The sequence below is a fragment of the Rutilus rutilus genome (assembly GCF_951802725.1).
Source record: "Rutilus rutilus genome assembly, chromosome: 7".
NCBI classification, from domain to species: Eukaryota; Metazoa; Chordata; class Actinopteri; order Cypriniformes; family Leuciscidae; genus Rutilus; species Rutilus rutilus.
Window position 1 is genome coordinate 5297208 of NC_140221.1, and position 20254 is coordinate 5317461.

Here is a 20254-nt window from a genome sequence, read left to right on the forward strand (position 1 = left end):
CAGCATGTATCGTTCAATAAAAAACAATTTTTCCTTTTAGGTGGCCACAGTCTCTGAGAAGTCTCGTATCTTGGAGTTGGAGCGGGATCTTGCGTTGAGGGATAAGGAGGTTGCTGCTCTTCGTAAGCCATTGGAAGCTGTTCCAGGGCAGGATGGGTTTCCTGACTCTATCGTGGCTTCACTCCAGGAGGAGCTCTGCTCCCTCCGTACACAGCTGGCCGCTCAGAGCGACAGTCACCAAGCAGAGCTGTCATCCTTGCGTGAGATGCTTGAGTCTCGAGAGAAAGCACATGGCGAGTCCTTGTCACAGCTCCAGTCAGCCTCAGGTCACTTGTCGAAGGATAATGAGAAGCTTTTAGGTCAGCTGGCAAAATCTGAGGAAGAGAACTCAAAAATCATTGAGCAGTGGCGTGCTAAACTAGTATCAGCAGAGGCCTCACACCAGCAAGTCTTGGAGGAGCTCAAAGCCTCCCGTGAGGCAGGTGAAACCGAGCTACGTAATGCTCTGGAACAGTTGAAATCGACACATAAACTTGAGCTTGAGGAGCTCACTAACAAGCATGCTTCTGAAGCCATGGGGAGCACGAGTGAAGCCAAAGAACACAAGGCACAACTCCTGAGAGTCACCGAAGAGAACGAACGACTGATAGAAACGCTACGCACCAATCTGGAGAAGGCGGAGGAGCAGCACCTGGTGGAAATGGAGGATGTCTTGGGAAAACTTCACAATGCTGAGATCAGGGTGAAAGAGCTAGAGGACACCGGAGTTAAGTTAGGCCAGCGGTTACATGAAAAGGAGCAAGAATCTTTGGAGCAAAACACAGCCCTTCAGACTCTGCAGTCACAGCACAGTCAAGGGAACCAAGAGATGCAGAGGTTATTGACCAATATAGAAGAGGCAAAAAGTAAAGCCAGATCTCAGGAAGAAAAGGTAGGCCTTCATGAACATTTATACTATAGATTATACACAGTATGCATGTAGAACATGTATAACAAGGAATTCAACATTTAACCACTGAACCTCTCACCTAAACTTTTTTTGTTAATTTCATTTTTGTTTGGGATTTTATTTAGGAATGATAGGTTTTTGGGTACTTGGTCATACCCACAATTTAAATTACCCTGTTATAGCCATTCAAATACGAAAGTTTTTTTTATTTTTTTTTAATAATTATTAGTCTAGGGAGTCCAGAGATTTGTACTATTTGTAACCTAGTACTGGATTATAAAAGTATTTTTTTAAGTAATCTCAATTATTTAACAAACAATTTGATTGGCAGCAGTGGTTCTTGAGGCAAATTTGTTCAGAATGAGGAGATATAAAATAAATTGTGTATTAGTGAAACATCACATAATATACAATCATTTACACCCCATGTAAGTTGTGATCGCAACCCCGGTGGCCATTTTCTTTCAAATTCTTCACATATCCATCTGCCTTGTCTAATAGTTAAGGGTCAGTTATTGGATACATTTGTTAAGTCATTCCCTTCTCACTTTCCATTCACGGGCTCAGGGTGCGATGTGGAATTTACAACCAAACGGTTTGCTAGTTTTCTAGACATTATTCTGATTAGCTAGCTACTATCAAGCACATCCTGCTCTCCATTCATTCACTTTTCATTCATCATCTCTTTATTGCGCTAATGTGTGAGCAACTTTGCTATAAAGAATAACAACAGCTAAATAATAGAGCAAATTCTCTATCGTTTGACACATTAAATCTTTGCATGGAAACTAGGGCTGTCAGAAATATTTCCATCCGCCATAATTCTTAAATTTTAATTTCAGTTTGCACACATCACATTCAAGGTGCATTGAGTCAGAATGGACATCAGTACTGTCAAATTAAAACTTTTTTTTTGAATGGTTAGTAATACACCAGGTTTTGCTAGGTCCTGTAGTAAAAAGTGCAATACATTCATTCATTTTTATTGTTTGATCATTTCATGTGTGCATTGTGCATAATAGGGCTGCATGATTAAACAAAATAAAAGTGAAATCGCAATATGGTTTAGTGTGAAGACTGCAATTTAAGGAAGTAAATGTACGCGCTGTGTGTTTCAGAGTGAAGCGCAGCACTTTGTTCATTTACACGTGAGCAGCTCATTATCCTCCGGGGTTTGCAGCTTCTCCGAGTGGCTCGGGTCGCAACACAATTGTTATCAGAAATAAATCCCAAACCTGTGCAGCCCTAGTGCATAATACATCATGTTAACATTACCAGTGTTCTGAGATTTTATTTTCCATAATAGTCACTTTTAAGTTCCACTTTGTATGACTGGCACTGGTCTTTGTGAGTTTTTTGTGTGTAACTCATGTTTTGTCCCCTATCATTTCCCTTCATTATGTGGTACACCTTATTTTAGGTCATTGGGTTGAACTCAGAACTAGAGGTTAAACAGCAAGAGTTGAATGGCCTGTTGCAGGAAAAGAGCACTTTGGAGCAAGAAGTTAGTGTGCTGGTAAGTAACTCTATGGAAATTGACTAGTGAAAGTATCTCATGATAAAAATACACAAAAGCACTAAAGTAACTGAAAATAAAAGTACTTAAAGGTATAGTTCATCCAAAAATGAATATTCGTTCATCATTCACAATGAAAGTCAGTGGGGTCCAAATAACATTGGACATTTCAGAATGTCGTCTTTTATGATCTTCAGAAGAAAGCAAGTCATACAGATTTGGAACAACATTAGGGTGAGCAAATGATGACAGAATTTTCATTTTTGAGGATCACGGGTGCATGTGAACGGCATAATGGCACAGCTGGTTATAGTCTGGTTGAGTGGCAGGGATTTGGAGTCTATGTTTAGCATATATAGGAGTTTAAGTCAGGAACCACCTTGACTGATTCAGTGAATGAGTGAATGAATGTCCAACCATGATGGCCCTCTGATACACCACATAACAAAATAAGAAATATAATTAATGTTTCAGCCATAGTCCTCAAATCGATTCACATTCTTAATTTTCTAGAAACAGAATCTTGAAAAAACATCTAATGACCAAGCCAAATCTTCTCAGACTAATCAAGGTATGTATGTCTATGCACAGATTACTCTATTGTTCAAAGTTAGACCTTAACATATGTAAGACTTTATACAGCTGAATGAACTTTACACTCAGTGTGACGATTACTGTCTATCTCAGAGTTACGCGAGGAGCTCAGGAATAAAGATGAACAATGCACATCTCTTTCTGCCGAATTACAGGATATAAAGAGTCAATTTGCTGGTCAGTACCAAGTTCATCAATCAATATATGAATCAAAGGAGGAACTAATTAAAATGTCATGTTTGTATTTCTGTTATTTACGGTATGTATTTATGTATGATTGCTATCTTGTTTCATCTTAAGGTTTACAGAGACATTTGAAAGCAAACGAAGAAAGGTGTCTGCAGCTGACCAAAGACAAGACTAAACTTGAAAATGACATTATGGACATGTCAAAGTCATCGGGAGACAGTTCTGCTGTGATAACAAAGCTGAATGAGGAAATCAACCGGAAAGAGAGGTGTGCTTTAATATATTTGATGAAACTGCCTAGAAAACAAAACCATGTAGAAAGTAAACGTTTTAAGTTTTAAAGTGCCCCTATTATGCTTTTTCGGATATTACCTTTCATGTAGTGTGTAATATTAACCTGACGTCGTCATACTCAGATTCTAGTCAGAATGTGAGTCTGATACTGCCCCATTGGGCTGTGATTAAGGGGCGTGTTTCAACCGAACCAGGAAAGAAAATGCCTCTTCATTCATCTTTCCGATCGACAAATGCCTTGATCGCGGTTCTCTGTTCCTCTTTTCAAATGAATGCGCTGTCGATATCTTCTATAACAGAGGCGATGGCGGAATCTACACATCTCAATTCTCCAGCGGCAGTCATCTTTGTTGTAAACTAATACAACCCAAGCGCTCTTTGGTGACGTGGACGATTACGTTACTGTTGATCATCTGTCCATCATCGTATAAAGCCCGCCCTGACAATTTGATTGGTCCAAACAGTTTTGGTTCGAGCATAGTTGCTCCACAACAGATCAAGTCCAGACCGAACTTCCCGACCTCAAATGTTGTGGGCGGGGCTAAGTTCGGCTGGCATCCAGGCTATTTTAATATAACTGTTTGTGAATGAAAAAGGTCTCCAAAGTTTCAAAGATCAAAGTGTAGATAAATGGAGTTAATGTTTCCCAAAAGAAAGAACCGATTCTGAACTACCTGAAACGTGTCGTCAGTAATTCCAGTCTTACTTGCATGAACCTACGTAGGTTTGTAACACATTTGCATAATGCCAGCCTACGGTCTTCATTGGCTGCCCGCGAACAACGTCTACTTTGACCCTCAAACACTGTGGTTGCAGCTGAGACTGAAAGAGTTTTGTTCGTGTCGGCGACATGTCGAGAAGACGCTGTTTTCTGCACTGCGAAAGCAAACCCATGCACTTCAAAAGGATGAGGATGTGAAGAGTCAGTGGTTAAAATTAATTTTAACAATGATACCACATCAGTTTAACTCCAACTAACATCTCATCTACAATGTATGTCAAACTAAAAAAAAAGCTGGGCCACCTGACCAATCAGAGCTGAGTTGGCTCATGGAAAGATGGGGTTTAGAGAGACTGAATCTTTGAACGAACCAACTCTTTGAGAAAACAAAACAAAATTATTTGCATAATAGGGGCATAATAATTATTTGCATAATTATTTGCGTAACTGTGACGTCGGCTCGAAATTAGTCTATTTGAGGAAATCGTACCTAATTTACAAATCATATCTAATTTCAGGACACTAGAGGAGCTTCAGAACCAGCTTGCAGAGGAGCGGGAGAAGGCAGCTCAGGCTGAGGAGAGTCGTTCTCAAGCACAAGTCCAGGCTGAGAAGGAAGCCAAAGTCCTCTCGCAGAGACACGAAGCAGAACTTTCTAACCTACAGGAGAATATTAAGCTTTTGGTGAGAACCTTTGAACTTTCAATCTCACCTGTATTGCTACCAATTGGAATAAAGGCATCGTTTTCTTCTGGTGTTTAAGGGGCCATTTACACGACAGAGTTTAAAAAACGTTAACCTTTTTATGCGTTTTGGCCTTTTATTTACATAACAACGGCATTTTGGGATCCTGAAAACGGGTTTCAAAGTGCAGTTTTTTTAAATGATACTGTTATTATACAAAAACACAAATTTGTGAAAATGGTGACGCCATGTACATGTGTATTACATGTTCAGCCTATAGGCGCGTATTGTTTTTTTAAAACATGACATCGCCAACTACTGGCCTGGCAGCATAATACAGCGTTTTTAATACAGTGTGTGCAGAATTATTAGGCACGTTGATTTTCTGATCATATTTTATTTCCAGGAACATTTTGCCAATTCCAAACCATATTAAACTTAATAACTACTATTAATTTTCTATTTAATCATGTATAAGTGATATATAATTGTTCATGAACGCTGGAAATGAAAAATGTCTTATTTTCAGGTGTGCAGAATTATTAGGCAAGTTTTCTTTTACAGATAAAATAAGCCAAAAATGAGATTTAACAAAGACTGAAAAGTCAAAAATTATTAAATCCCCATGAGAAGAATGCAAAACTAATGCAATACTAGAGATTACAGTTAAGGCATGACCATTGGACAGTGAAATGCTCATTGGGTCAGCAGGGTCAGACAAAAACAGGTGGAGAAGAAAAAACACATGTTAACTGCAAAAGAATGAAGAATTAAGGTGAAGAATTAAGTGTGAAACCATCAGGAACCCTTTAGTCTTCAGCGCCACCATTTTCCAGAACTGCTCCCTGCCTGGAGTCTCCAGAAGAGCAAGGTGTCAGGGTCTCAGAGACTTGGGTTAAGCAAAGAATCCTAAAAAATGACCCCCTCTTAATAAGAATCACAAGCTGAAGTGTAGTAAAATACATGAAGACTGTTTTTTTATAGGCTTTATAGACAGACAGATTGAGAGTGACTCTTGAAGGACCAGCACCACATCCTCTTCTACCACTGTTTGAAGAATTCATCTTCCAGAATACATTTTAATACGTTTTGGGAGTTAATTTTTAGTCCATCTCTGCAAAACGGACTTCAGGGTAGGAGATGGACTAAAAATAAACTTCATGTATTTTACTACTCTTCAGCTTGTGATTCTTATTAAGAGGGGGTTATTTTTTAGGATTCTTTGCCTAACCCAAGTCTCTGAGACCCTGACACCTTGCTCTTCTGGAGACTCCAGGTAGGTTGCAGTTCTGGAAAATGGTGGCGCTGGAGACTAAAGGGTTCCCGATGGTTTCACACTTAATTCTTCACCTTAATTTTTCATTCTTTTGCAGTTAGCATGTGTTTTTTCTTCTCCACCTGTTTTTGTCTGACCCTGCTGACCCAATGAGCATTTCACTGTCCAATGGTCATGCTTTAACTGCAATCTCTAGTATTGCATTAGTTTTGCATTCTTCTCATGGGGATTTAATATTTTTTGACTTTTCAGTCTTTGTTAAATCTCTTTTTTGGCTTATTTTATCTATAATAGAAAACTTGCCTAATAATTCTGCACACCTGAAAATAAGACATTTTTCATTTCCAGCCTTCATGAACAATTATATATCACTTATACATGATTAAATAGAAAATTAATAGTAGTTATTAAGTTTAATATGGTTTGGAATTGGCAAAATGTTCCTGGAAATAAAATATGATCAGAAAATCAACGTGCCTAATAATTCTGCACGCACTGTATATGCAAAAAAATGCAAAGGAAAAACTTTCGTGTAAGGAAAATCGTTGTCGTGTAAATGTGCCCTAAGTGTAATGATTTAACACTTTCAACATTATAAAAATCATTACTTTTCGACCAAGTCCCCTTTCTCACTGTTCTTTGGACACTGAGTCTCTAAAGCCCCTTTCACACAGCGCATTGAACCCGGGAAATTGCCGGCAAATTGCCGGAACGCCTTCTGTGTGAACGCAAACACGACCCGGGTTTAATGCCGGGATCGATGCCGGGTTGGGGACCTAGTAACATTGCCGTGTTCAGTCCCGGGACGCGCGCTGTGTGAACAAAAGCCGTAATAATGCCGTGTCGTAGTGATGACGCTGAAGCCGGGATCGTTCGCCAGCTGTGAAACGGTACGAAATGCGCAATTTTATGATCGAATCAGAGAAATAAATGCACAAGCGTGGTTTCGCAGCTCATAAGCAAACTGAAGACGCTGCTGAGACATTACAAGTCACATCGATGTCACGTGTCTTTCCGGGACATACACGGGTTGTGTGTGAACGCGCTCTCTGATTCCGGAAAATCACTGGCAGTGTGAATGAACCAAAATCAAATGAACCCGGGTCAAATCCCGGGTCACTTTATCCGTGTATTTTCCGGAATCTCTGTGTGAAAGGGGCTTAATATAACTTGAAAATTGGCTTTTTTTTCCCGTGACTCCTCAGGAGAAGAGTGTTGAAGACAATCAGGCTAAAGCCAAAGACATGGATGCATTGGGAGAGAAAGCGCTTGCAGATGCTGTGGAACACCATTCAAAAGAAATGCAGAAATTACGCAGCGAGTTTGAAAAAGTACAACAGGAGCTCCGCGTGTCTCAGGATGAAAGCCTAGAGCTGAGGAAACAGACTGAAGAGTTGATAACCCTCAAAGAAAAAGCTGCGGTAAGACCATGGGACTATTTTTGCTTCTTTATTGATGCACTGGGTTGTAAATATGTAGGTCTGAGCAACACTTCTACATTTATAACTTTGTTTTTCAAAACAAACAAAAAAATTATATTGAATGATTTGTTAAAAATAATCTTGATGCTTTGACACTCAAACATATTGTAGTCTTATGTAGCAGTTATTTCACTCCCATTGCTTTCAAAAACTCTTAATTGTGCAGTCCTGAGTTAACATTGATTTAAACTATTAAAACATTTTTGTTAATTGAAATAAAGCTGCTTCTGTAACTTTGTCCCCACTGCTAATTTTTACTTAGGCCTCAGAGAAAGCAGAACAGACGGCACAGGCCTCGTTGGAGCAGTTGACCCAGGAGAACCTTCAACTTCAGAAAGACAAGTCTGAGACTGAAGCTCTGGTGACACAGCTCAAAAACGTAATGCAAGAAATGCAGGGCAAGGTGAGTGCATGCCGAGGACAGGAAGACTTAAAGGGATACTCCACTTTAAAATGAAAATTCTGTCATCATATACTCACCCTCATGTTGTTTCAAACCTGTATGAATTTCTTCTGCTGAACAGAAAGGAAGATATTTAGAAGAATGTCAGTAACCAAGTAACCAAGTTTCTGGTCTCATTGACTTCCATAGTAGGAAAAAAAATACTATGGAAGTCAATGAGACCAGAAACTGTCTGGTTACTGATATTCTTCTAAATATCTTCCTTTCTGTTTAGCAGAAGAAAGAAATTCATAAAGGACTGAAACAACATGAGGGTGAGTATATGATGACAGAATTTTCATTTTAAAGCGGAGTATCCCTTTAATCCAAACGTTATTACATTCAGCACCTTTGTTATATTAAGGGTAAATCTTGTCACCTCTGTGAGTTTTCTAGTAATTGATTGTGACCAGGGCTTGACATTAACTTTTTTGCTCACCAGCCACTGTGGCTAGTGGTTTTCCAAAGTTACTAACCACTCAGCATTTTCACTTGCCACAATTTTGACATCGATACCATGGGTAAAAACTGCCATATAGATATTTTTAATGCCATCTCATAATTTGACAGCAGGGATATTTGACATAATTTGACAGCTGCTGTCACTTTAAGACCTGATGCACAGTGCCTTTACTGTTACACATGCGTTTTCTTTCTCAAATGTTTATGTTCACTTAAAATAAAACTGGCCGTATTTACATGAATACTCGACAAGACTGGCATTTTGACTATTTTGTGTGCAGTTGATTGTTTAAGCCCAATAAGCGGTGTAAAATAACAACATTTTAATATTGAGAGGTGGCTTTATGTGTGCGCACTTTGGGTGTGAGCTGGAATGACTAAAAGAATGCGTAATAATATGCGCAATCCCATGCTGAAATTAAAGTCCTGTAACAGCAACAATATTCATCCAGAGCAAATTAAACGAGTGAGTGAATGGAGGCGGGTTTGTGTGTAACTCGCTGTCGGAGAGATAAGAGCGCGAGAAAGCGCGGCTGGTATCGTGTATCTATTCTGTCCAAAATGAGTACTGGAAGCGTTTGAGATATTTCAATATCGATATGTACCGAAAAATCTATACTTTTGACAACCCTACATTGCAGTTAGTTTATTTCAGATGCCTTTTTTAAAAGAGTACAATTAGAAAATGTATATATTATATAAAATTCAACCTACCAAAGTGGCTAGTAGGAGTGACTGCGTTACACGCCACTGCTTAAATCATTGATATTTACTAGTGCTTGTTTTAAGTTGCTCATTGTTTTCTCTGTATTTTGTGTAGCTGGATGCTCTAACAAAGCAGAACTCCGAGTATCAAGAGAATGTGAGTTCTGACAGTCAGAAGATCAGCAGCCTCAGTAAAGAGATGTGAGCGTCTTTACCATTTATCCACACTGCAATTCTTTATCAGTTGAAATTGTGTAGTTTGAGTAATTTCTGTGTGATATTAATTCTAATAATAATAAGCCAAATAAGTTTGTGTGTCTCTGTTGCGTAAACAAATGCTGGTTGTGTTTCAGTGAGGAGTTAAAACAAGAAATCACTGAAAAAACCCAGACAGTGGATGCTCTGAAAAATGAGAAGGAAAAGCTAACCATGGACCTTGCCAGCAGCCACAAAGACAGTAACATTCTACTAAATGTATGTTAACCAAATTACATAATTTTTTTTCTCCAATTTTTTATTTTGCTTGTCAATCATATTTAAGTGACAAATTTTTTTCAATTTAATTAAATGATGACCAGCAGTTTATGTACATTTTATTGTAAACTTTGTAGTTTGTTGGCTAAGTATTTTTATGCCTAACCTAACAATAACTTGTATATAATTTTGTGCTCATATACTAGCCAATATGTATGTACTATTATTATTATTGTGCTATATGTACTATTATGTGCTATTTTGTGAGAAGTAAATGAACTCTCTTCACTGTCATCTTAATGCAGCTCAAAAACGAGTGTGACAGTCTCAACGATCAGTTGAAGGAGATGAAAAAGAGGTGAGGAACTTTTCCTAGTTGTCAAAACCAAGTTTATGTATAAGCGAGAAAAAGTTTGTTGGCTCGTTTGCGTGACAGTGAGAGTGAGAGTAGATGAACTGATCTCTCCTACCGATTCACCAGCGTTGTTTGTGAAAGAGAGCCGTCCATTCAAGAGATCCACTTCTTGTTTATTCTTTAGCATTAAGAGAGGAAATAAAAGTTTAAAATGTTTAATTGTAGTATTATGTTAAAGAGCCCCTGTTGTTATTTTAAAGGTTCCTAGTTTTCATCGGGAGGTCTCTTACAATAGGTTTACATGCATCCAAGATCAAAAACATTTTAATCTTCTCATAATATCTTCTGCAGCATCAGCTCTTCTCTCTCAGTGTCTGAAACAGTTTGTTCAAGGATTCAGTTTCTCTAAACCCCGCCTTTTCTGAGAGCTTTCTCTGCTCTGATTGGTCGGATGGCCCAGTCTTTTTATGACTGCTCTACTGCTTACAGGAAACCAAATGTCCATTAGCATATTTGAATTTCAGCTCTGTATCTTCCTCAGCATTTGTACACACAGTGATATGAACAGTAAGATTGTGTCAGTTTTACCGTATCAATGCCTCATCTTTTGGAAGTGCATGCAGAGTGGATTTTTTTTTGCAGTGCAGAAAACTCTGTCTTCTCAACATGTCAACAACACAATCAAACTCTTCCAGTCTCAGCTTCAAATACAGTGTTTGAGGGTCAAAGTAGACGTTGTTCGCGGGCAGCCAATGAAGACCGTAGGCAGATATGTTACAAACGCATGTAGGTTCGAGCAGGAATAATGCTGGAATTACTGATGACTCATGTCAGGCAGTTCAGAATCAGCTCTTTCTTTTGGGAGACATTAAAGGAATACTCCACTTTTTTTGGAAATAGGCTCATTTTACAATTCCCCCAGAGTTAAACAGTTGAGTTTTACCGTTTTCGAATCCATTCAGCCGAACTCCGGGTCTGGCGGTACCACTTTTAGCATAGCTTAGCATAGATCATTGAATCGGACAAGACCATTAGCATCTCTCTCAAAAAAATGACCAAAGAGTTTCGATATTTTTCCTATTTAAAACTTGACTCTTCTGTAGTTACATCGTGTACTAAGACCGACGGAAAATGTAAAGTTGCGATTTTCTAGGCTGATATGGCTAGGAACTATACTCTCATTCCTGCGTAATAATCAAGAAACTTTGCTGCCGTACCATGAGTGCAACAGGCGTTATGATATGACGCAGCACCTGAAAATAGTCCCCAGCTCAGAAACTTCCAATGTGACCGGGACTAAGTTTGTCTAACCTATTAGACCTATTTTCAGGCGCTGCGTCATATCATTACGTCTGCTGCACTCATGGTTTTAAATAGGAAAAATATCGAAACTCTTTGGTCATTTTTTTGAGAGAGATGCTAATGGTCTTGTCCGATTCAATGATCTATGCTAAGCTATGCTAAAAGTGGTACCGCCAGACCCGGAGATCGGCTGAATGGATTCGAAAACGGTAAAACTCAACTGTTTAACTCTGGGGGAGTTGTAAAATGAGCCTATTTCCAAAAAAAGTGGAGTATCCCTTTAACTCCAATTATCTACACTTTGATCTTTGAAACTTTGCAGACCTTTTACATTCACTAACAGCTCTATTACACACTACATGAAAGGTAATATCCAAAAAAGCATAATTAAGGCACTTTAAAATACTGTAATACCCAAGTTATTATATTTATAGCACTTAATAGACATGGCAAAAGTTTTTTTTTATTTTTTTTAATCCCAGTCAGTCCTACATCCTGAAATGCCGTAAAGGGATTGTCATAATCTACTCGCCCTCATGCCAAACTTGTTTTTTTTTGTGTGTACAATACAGAAGGGGATGTTTAGCAGACAAGCTGCTCTTTTTCATACAATGAAATAATACAGGGAACAGGAACTTTCAACCTCTAAATAGAATTTAAAAAGCACCATAAAAGTTGTCCATACACTCATAAATTTGTGAATATAAAGAACCTTTTTGCGCAATGGAAAGGTTCCGTTGATGTTAAATGTTACTACTTTTTTTTTTCACTGAATGCCGAATGCACACATTATACAACCTCTCTTCTGTACAGGGAAAGCACTTCAAGAAGTGAATCAGAAAAGGAGAAAGCAGCACTTCAGCAATCTCTCCAAACACAGAGTGCCTTGGTCTCAGAAAAGGACAAAGAATTAGACTCTCTGAGAAATGAGGTATTATGGCTGGTTATATAATAACCAAAATACATGTTTACATGAGACTTGTGATAAAACAGTTACTCATCTTAAATGTGCAGTATTATGCATTCAACCATGTAAAGCTAGTAACCCTACAAGTAAGGATACTAGCAACAGACTGTTTACACGGGTACAAATTCACACAGAAATTGTCAGTAATGCATGACCAGAAGTTTATCCATCTATAAGGTCAAGGATTTTGAGACATGTTTACAGCCCAAATAGCACAGAGTTACTGAATAATTCATGTAAATGTGTTTACAAAAATATTTCTGATTTTAAACGTGCAGAATGTCTTGCCCTAATATACAATCTTTTTTGAAAACTGTGGGAGGAGTCTATATTATTTCTGTGTTATCTGACAATGTTATGTGAAGATGTGTGCAAAATTATTCATAATTTATTAGTGCCTGCTTCAGGTTGTCCTTGTTCTATGTTGTGTATAATTTTAGATGATCAGAAGATGGCCAAAATATTTCTAAATGGTTTTCTCTGTACTTTTTGTAGCTGGATGCTTTAACAAAGCAGAACTCCGAGTATCAAGAGAATGTGAGTTCAGACAGTCAGAAGATCAGCAGCCTCAGTAAAGAGATGTGAGTGTCTTTACCATTTATCCACACTGCATATCTTTGTTTTGTTTGTAGAATTGTGAAATTTTTGTAATTTTTCATTGATATTTACCCTCTGGACTAACCCACAAGTTTGTGTTAGTGGGTGAAGATCCTTTATGATCCCCTTTATGCAGGAGTCCAATATCTCTGAAGCATTTTTTTTTAAGCATATTTTTGGACTGTGATTGTTTGAACACTAGGACTCTTCACTTTTCGTTTATTTCTTTAAGTTATTTTTTAGAGTTTTAGATTTTTTTTAGATGTATAATTTAGGTCACACTTTAGTTTAGGGTCCAATTCTCACTATTAACTATAACTTTTGCCTCAATTAACTCCCAATAACTGCTTATTAATAGTTAGTAGGGTAGTTGTTAAGTTTAGGTATTGGGTAGGCATTAAGGGATGTATAATATGGTCATGCAGAATAAGGCATTAATATGTGCTTTATAAGTACTAATAAACAGCCAATATTCTAGTAATATGCATGCTAATAAACAACTTGTTAATAGTGAGAACTGAACCCTAAACTAAAGTGTTACCATTATTTAATTATTTACTTTTTCTCTTTTTCTCACCAGAAATATAGCTGTGCTAGCTGGCGTAATGCTAAATTATAAACAGAACTAATAATCTTTGATAATTATCTTTTTATATTCATGACAACTTTTCACTCAGTTTAAAGTCTTATCTCAATCTTTTACTGGTATTTAATTTACTTTTAATTCGACTATGTATAAAACTAAGGGAGGAAAAGGGCGTCCATGCATTGATTATGAATTTTAATAACCAATTATAATCATTACAATAACACCCAATGTATTACGCATTAAAAATACAATTCTTCACAGATATTTTAAGGTAAACTTTTATCTATCTCCAGCACAGATGCTTCAAATGCTTTAGAAATATATTCTAATGCATATTTTTTCCCTATCCAGATTTCACAGTTTAAAGAATTGTCAGGTCAAATATTTACACCCCTTTATAATGGTCAGTGTGAAAACCTAATCCTCGACTAAATTCATGTCATCATACCTGTAGTATTGCATTATTCGTGTTAGCACACAGTACTGTGCAAAAGTCTTAGGCATGTTAATAGCCCATTTCCCCCCCCCCCCAGTCAGTTATTTATATCTTTTGCTGTAGTGTGTCAGTAGGAAATATCAGTTCACATTTCCAAACATTCTTTTTGCCATTAATTGTAATAATCCAGTGAGATTTGTGTATGCACAAGGAGTCTGACAACAGCCGGTATGATCTGATCTCACCATCATCGAGTCCGTCTGTGATTACATGAAGAAACAGAAAAAACTGAGACAAACTAAATCCAGAAGAGCTGCGGGAACGTCTCCGAGACGCTTGAAGAAACCTTCCTGCAAAGCTACAGTACTGTGAAAAGTACTGGCACTTGTGTTAAAATGCTGTAAAGTGAGAATGCTTTCAAAAATAAAATCACAAATTGAATTTATTTATGATTTAACTTCTATTAACTAATTAAAATCAGTATATGGTGTAACGACCCTGCGTTTAAAACGGCTTTTGTCCAGGTACACTTGCGCATAGGTTTTCAGGGAGCTTTGCAGGAAGGTTTCTTCAAGCGTCTTGGAGACGTTCCCGCAGCTCTTCTGGATTTAGTTTGTCTCGGTTTTTTCTGTTTCTTCATGTAATCACAGACGGACTCGATGATGGTGAGATCAGATCATACCGGCTGTTGTCAGATTCCTTGTGCATACACAAATCTCACTGGATTATTACAATTAATGGCAAAAATAATGTTTGGAAATGTAAACTGATATTTCCTACTGACACACTACAGCAAAAGATATAAATAACTGACTTAAACTGGGGGTATTAACATGCCTAAGACTTTTGCACAGTACTGTATATAGCCTAATTCATAGATGGCACAATCATGACGTAACTGAGCAGTTTCAGACCATACAGTCATGTGCCATACATGTGCACCACAGCTTTCAAGGACAGGTTAGAGAATCGTTGACAACTGCTTTTATTTATAGTTGTTTTTAGAAGTGGTGTAAGAATCCTTCACACTGTTTTATGTGTGTCTGTGTGTTGTTTGAATAAATGCTGGTTGTGTTTCAGTGAGGAGTTAAAACAAGCAGCTGCTGAAAAAACCCAGACAGTGGATGCTCTGAAAAATGAGAAGGAAAAGCTAACCATGGACCTTGCCAGCAGCCACAAAGACAGTAACATTCTACTAAATGTATGTTCACTGTATAATGTGTGTCATTTCATTGATTTGATTTTGATTTGCATCTGAATGTTTTCTAACAGAAGTATTTAGTGTCCAGATAATTGAGCTGAATTCATTTTTGGTCGATTTTAATGCTGATGTTGTGCATGTAAATATTTTATGCCTTAAATCATTGTAATGCTATGTTGTGATGATTAATGTGCTAATTTGATAGCTGAAAGCCCTAAATGTTACTCACTCTTAATGCAGCTCAAAAAGGAGTGTGACAACCTCAATGATCAGTTGAAGGAGATGAAAATGAGGTAAGGAAACAGAACTTGTTTGTAATGGTGTCATGTGTAGTGGGACTTTGTTTCAACCCCCAAATGAATGCAGAATTCACACATCATACGATCTGTCTTCTGCACAGGGAAAGCACTTTAACAAGTGAAACTGAAAAGGAGAAAGCAGCACTTCAGCAATCTCTCCAAACACAGAGTGCCTTGATCTCAGAAAAGGACAAAGAATTAGACTCTCTGAGAAATGAGGTATTATGGCTGTTTACATAATCTTTTTTTAATTATTTTAATGATATTTGAGAAGAATTTTCACACATTATCCCAGTTTGAGAACATATTTTAACATCCAAAGTAAGTTAATTTGGTGGCTTTATGCAATCAAGAGCTGACTTTAATGTAATGGACAGAAATTATTAAGGGGTCCAAGAACAAAGTGCTGGAATCCTATTGTATTTGTAGGGGTTTCTTACAGATGAAACTCGAAAAAATTTGAATATCATGCAAAAGTTATACATTTGATGATTATGGCTTACAGCTTATGAAAACCCACAGATTCAAAATCTGAGAAAATTTGAATATTACATGAAATCAATAAAAAAAGGATTTTAAATACAGAAATGTCGGCCCTCTGAAAAGTATAATCATGCATATGTATATAGTAATATATACTCTAAATATATTAGTTTCACCTTTTAATTTGAATTACTGAAATACATGAACTTTTGATTATATAAAATATTATAAATATTATAATTTTTCGAGTTTCTCCTGTATTTGGGGGTTGAGCATGAACCATGAAACCCTATTGTTTTTGCTCAGATTTATTATTATTATTATTAATAGCAGCCAAGCACCAAAGGCTTGTTATTGTTAGTTTCCTCCTCCTCTCGCCATTGAGTCTATAGCAGCCCATAGAACCGCTTGCATGAAAGTTATGAATTTAGAGGACAGTCTGAACATTAACCACAGCAAATTTGGTTTCTCAAAACCTCTGGCGCCACCAAATGCCAATATATTCACATGTTTCTTCTGATTTTCAAAAAAACCTACTTTTTAAAACAATAATCAAACCAGATCATGTTAAGAGCATGTCGACAAACAGTTATAGAATTAAAGTTGATTAGTAAAACCATTCTCAAATAACATGCAAATGAATTTAACGAAGAACACATTGAAATGGACATTTCTTATATATATTTGCAACACTTGAGTGTATTTATACTTAACTTAGTGTGTGTTATGACAACCATGACCTGAGGGTTATGGAAAGTTATCAAAAGAATTTTGATTGGTCAAAGTGTTGTGAAGATACGAGCAAATTAAATAGTCAGGCGATGCCCATTTTTATTCATTTACGTATATCTGCAGGACGTCAGACATCAGGAGATTCTGAGGACGTGTTTCTTCAAATTAGGCCGATATATTTGTGGGTGTGACCTATAGTGACTAATTATAAATTACTATTATATATTTTGTGAACAAAATTTGGTGCACATGTCCAACAGGACAGTCTGAGGAAACATGCCAAATATCACAAATTGTGAGTGACAGATGAGGGCTGTAATACTAATGTTGATGGCTAATAAATCTTTTTAGGTCTATAATTTTTACCATCAGTTTGAATGGCTGAATATTTCATGATTTCCTTTTTTGAACTATCATGTATTTTTGTAAGGTGTTTCATCAAACCCTAACTCTCAGTATCAGTGGAGATTCAAGTTGACTTTGCAATAAAAACACATAATATTTGGAACGATACAAGGAAATCACGAGTATCACCTATTTGTTCATATGAACTTTTGGTGCATGGACCCCGGTAATTGCTGCGTGTGGCTATATTTCAAATATATAATATTTATAGCTATAAATGTGTTGTTGTAGGCTTCCTTAAATATTTGGTTTATACGTAGGGTTACGTTTTAAGTAACAGCATTTTAAGTATCTCAAATACTTAGTAGTGTGCAAGTTTTAACTTGGCGCTCATGTATGCCGTGAATAGGCAGACAGCTACAGGTCTGTAGAAAAGAGAAATCTGAAATCAAGCTTTTTATTACTTATACATGATTTCAACTGAGGCATTAAAGACACTGCACAGGAAAAAGCTGAAAAGTGCATCAGACTTTATAATGAGTTTATTTATTTATTATTTTATTATTATTATTTTTTTAAGAAACTGAAAATACTAATATGGATTTTGCCTTTTAATTTTGCATAAATATGATATTCTGTTCACTCTTAATGCAGCTCAAAAAGGAGCGTGATAGCCTCAACAGTCAATTGAAGAAGATAAAAATGAGGTAAGCAAGTACAGGAAATGTACAGCAATTTTTGACTACTATAAATACAAGTCCTTGCTTCGTTGTTTTAATATAGACGTTCTGACCCTGTATTGCCGTTTTAATGGATGCAGAATGCACACATACAATCTGTCTTCTGCACAGGGAAAGCACTTTAACAAAAGAGACAGAAAAGGAGAAGGAATCACTTCAGCAATCTCTCCAAACACAGAGTGCCTTGGTCTCAGAAAAGGACAAAGAATTAGACTCTCTGAGAAATGAGGTAACGTCCTTTTGGTTTAGAGTTTGTATGTGCGAATTGTAGTTTTGCTAAAAAAAAAAATGTGTGTGTGTGTGTGTGGTTCTTGCAAGCAGATAGCAGGTCTGCGTGACAAGACACAGGCGCTTCAGTCCAATCTGAAATCCCACAAGAGCGAGAACACTCAGCTTCAGGAGCGACTGAAGGCTCTCGAGAGGAGTCTAGCTGACGCTCAGGTCACCGGCTCCGGCTCAGGTACAACTCCACACATAGTTGGTTTAAACCAGCATGTTTCTATTAAATCAGTTAAAAATACATATCACGGGTTAAATGTCAAATTAAATTCAGTAAGACTATAGATTTTGTTTAATCTACATGACCGGTTCGCATGTGTGTGTTTTACATTCCAACCAGATGATTCTGTCTTGAAAACATGGAGGGAGGCGAAGGAGAATGCTGAGCATCAGGTATGCAGACTGGACCTTTTTCCTATCACTCATTAAAGGCATAATTATATTGACATACTGCTCTTTTGGCCCACTGATCTACAAGCGTGAGCATTACGGCAAACAATTACAGTATTATTTTACAAAAAAAAGTTGTTCTGTTCCTAGAAATTAGTAATAAAGATTTGTTTGTTTGTAGGCATTTCACACACTTTTTGCATTGACCATGTATAATATTATTGATATAATCTATTAATTCTTAATTTAAAAGTTGCACAATTAAATTCAGGGTGCCTACGCCGTTTAGAAAAGCATGGAATTTGAGTAATTTCCAGGTCTGAAAAAACTATGGAAATTGAAAACTGAATGGAAAAATAATTTTGTTTCATTACTATTTCCCCTATTCAGTTTTCTGAAATATAAAATTAAGAATAAAAAAAAAATTTCATGGCAAAACTTAAGTGATAGTGATTATCGAACACGACTCAGACTGGACTTTGCTGGATCAAACCACGAAAATTCACCAAAGTGTTCATCTTGTCAGAATCTTGTTATCCGTTTGTCATTTACATTTTTTGACTCTCAAAAGGATTTGTCAGGCTGATGTTAAATTTTTCCATGCCAAGTAAAAATATAAAATAAAGAAATCAATAAAAGTAATAAAAAAAAAACCCCACTAGGTACTTACATTACTAGTCATTTACGGATATCTAAAAAATCTACAAATAGAAATCAAATTTTAACAAGTTGGCATTGCAGTATTACATAACAATGGTATTAGGGCTGCACGATATTGAAGAAAAATACAATAACTCATTAAATAATGCGATATGCAATACGAAAATGCTTAAAGTGTGTAAAATAAACTTAAATTATCTTTGAAATATATTTAAAATTATATAACCTACACATGTGTTTCACATTCTTTTTGTGACAAGAAAACATCCCTACAGCTTCTGAAAGTGAACATCAGTGTTTTACTGTAGTATAATAAGTGTTATTTTAACATCAGTGTAACCCTCAGGGTTCAGGGGTTCAGGTTATCCTACATTAGGTTTATTAAACAACAGAAACTGAATAATCAAATGTAAAAATAAAACACTGCTTAGTTTTCACTGTATGAATTAAATATATACTGATTATTATTAAAGCTACAAAAGTTATTCAGCCGAGAGCAGAGAGTGATTTTCTCTTTGTCTTTTGTACATGACTCCAGTTATTGCAAGCCGTTGCGATATGCATATCGCGATATATATACATTTGCGATATTTCGATAATTTCAATATATTGTGCAGCCCTAAAATGGTATCAGAATATAGTTCTCAGAATAAAGCAACTTCTCTGGGTTTATTGAATCATGTTAATTGATTTTGCTGATTTCTTTGGGAAAGGTTGAATTCCTGAACACGGTTATTGTGGATCTGCAGCGGAAGAACGAAGACCTAAAATCTAAACTAGAGAAGATGGCTGAAGCAGCGCTCAACGGAAACGGTGCAACCGAAATAGACACTCATAACAGGTGCTTTTTTATTTCTTTAAATCCCAGCATACACTCCCAAGAGTCACTCATTTAATCCTCAAACACAAACGTCTCCGTTAACTTAATTACTATAATTACTGGTTTTATATTAGTTGACTAACATAAAGATTTTGTAGTTCTTTAAACAAAAAGGTCATTGTGTGTACATGCATTTATAGAGGCGTATTCCTAAATGTAAAGAGTGTTACTTCAAGGTTTATTACTTAATTCTCATATATTGATTTGAAGTG

At 36.7% G+C, this 20254-nt stretch overlaps 1 protein-coding gene across 2 annotated transcripts in view; it reads left to right on the forward strand.

Annotated features, from left to right (window-relative positions):
• clip1a (CAP-GLY domain containing linker protein 1a) overlaps nucleotides 1–20254 on the forward strand; it is a 48758-nt gene that overhangs the window by 27160 nt on the left and 1344 nt on the right. For both annotated transcript variants that reach the window (XM_084413487.1, XM_084413488.1), the window contains 21 exons: nucleotides 41–931; nucleotides 2370–2465; nucleotides 2979–3036; nucleotides 3153–3236; nucleotides 3360–3516; nucleotides 4782–4947; nucleotides 7429–7644; nucleotides 7967–8107; nucleotides 9429–9514; nucleotides 9667–9787; nucleotides 10093–10145; nucleotides 12258–12375; nucleotides 12907–12992; nucleotides 15114–15234; nucleotides 15475–15527; nucleotides 15635–15752; nucleotides 17748–17800; nucleotides 17945–18062; nucleotides 18155–18293; nucleotides 18453–18505; nucleotides 19876–20003. In XM_084413487.1, coding sequence (XP_084269613.1) covers nucleotides 41–931; nucleotides 2370–2465; nucleotides 2979–3036; nucleotides 3153–3236; nucleotides 3360–3516; nucleotides 4782–4947; nucleotides 7429–7644; nucleotides 7967–8107; nucleotides 9429–9514; nucleotides 9667–9787; nucleotides 10093–10145; nucleotides 12258–12375; nucleotides 12907–12992; nucleotides 15114–15234; nucleotides 15475–15527; nucleotides 15635–15752; nucleotides 17748–17800; nucleotides 17945–18062; nucleotides 18155–18293; nucleotides 18453–18505; nucleotides 19876–20003 — 3056 coding nt within the window. The remainder of the gene's footprint in view (nucleotides 1–40; nucleotides 932–2369; nucleotides 2466–2978; nucleotides 3037–3152; nucleotides 3237–3359; nucleotides 3517–4781; nucleotides 4948–7428; nucleotides 7645–7966; nucleotides 8108–9428; nucleotides 9515–9666; nucleotides 9788–10092; nucleotides 10146–12257; nucleotides 12376–12906; nucleotides 12993–15113; nucleotides 15235–15474; nucleotides 15528–15634; nucleotides 15753–17747; nucleotides 17801–17944; nucleotides 18063–18154; nucleotides 18294–18452; nucleotides 18506–19875; nucleotides 20004–20254) is intronic.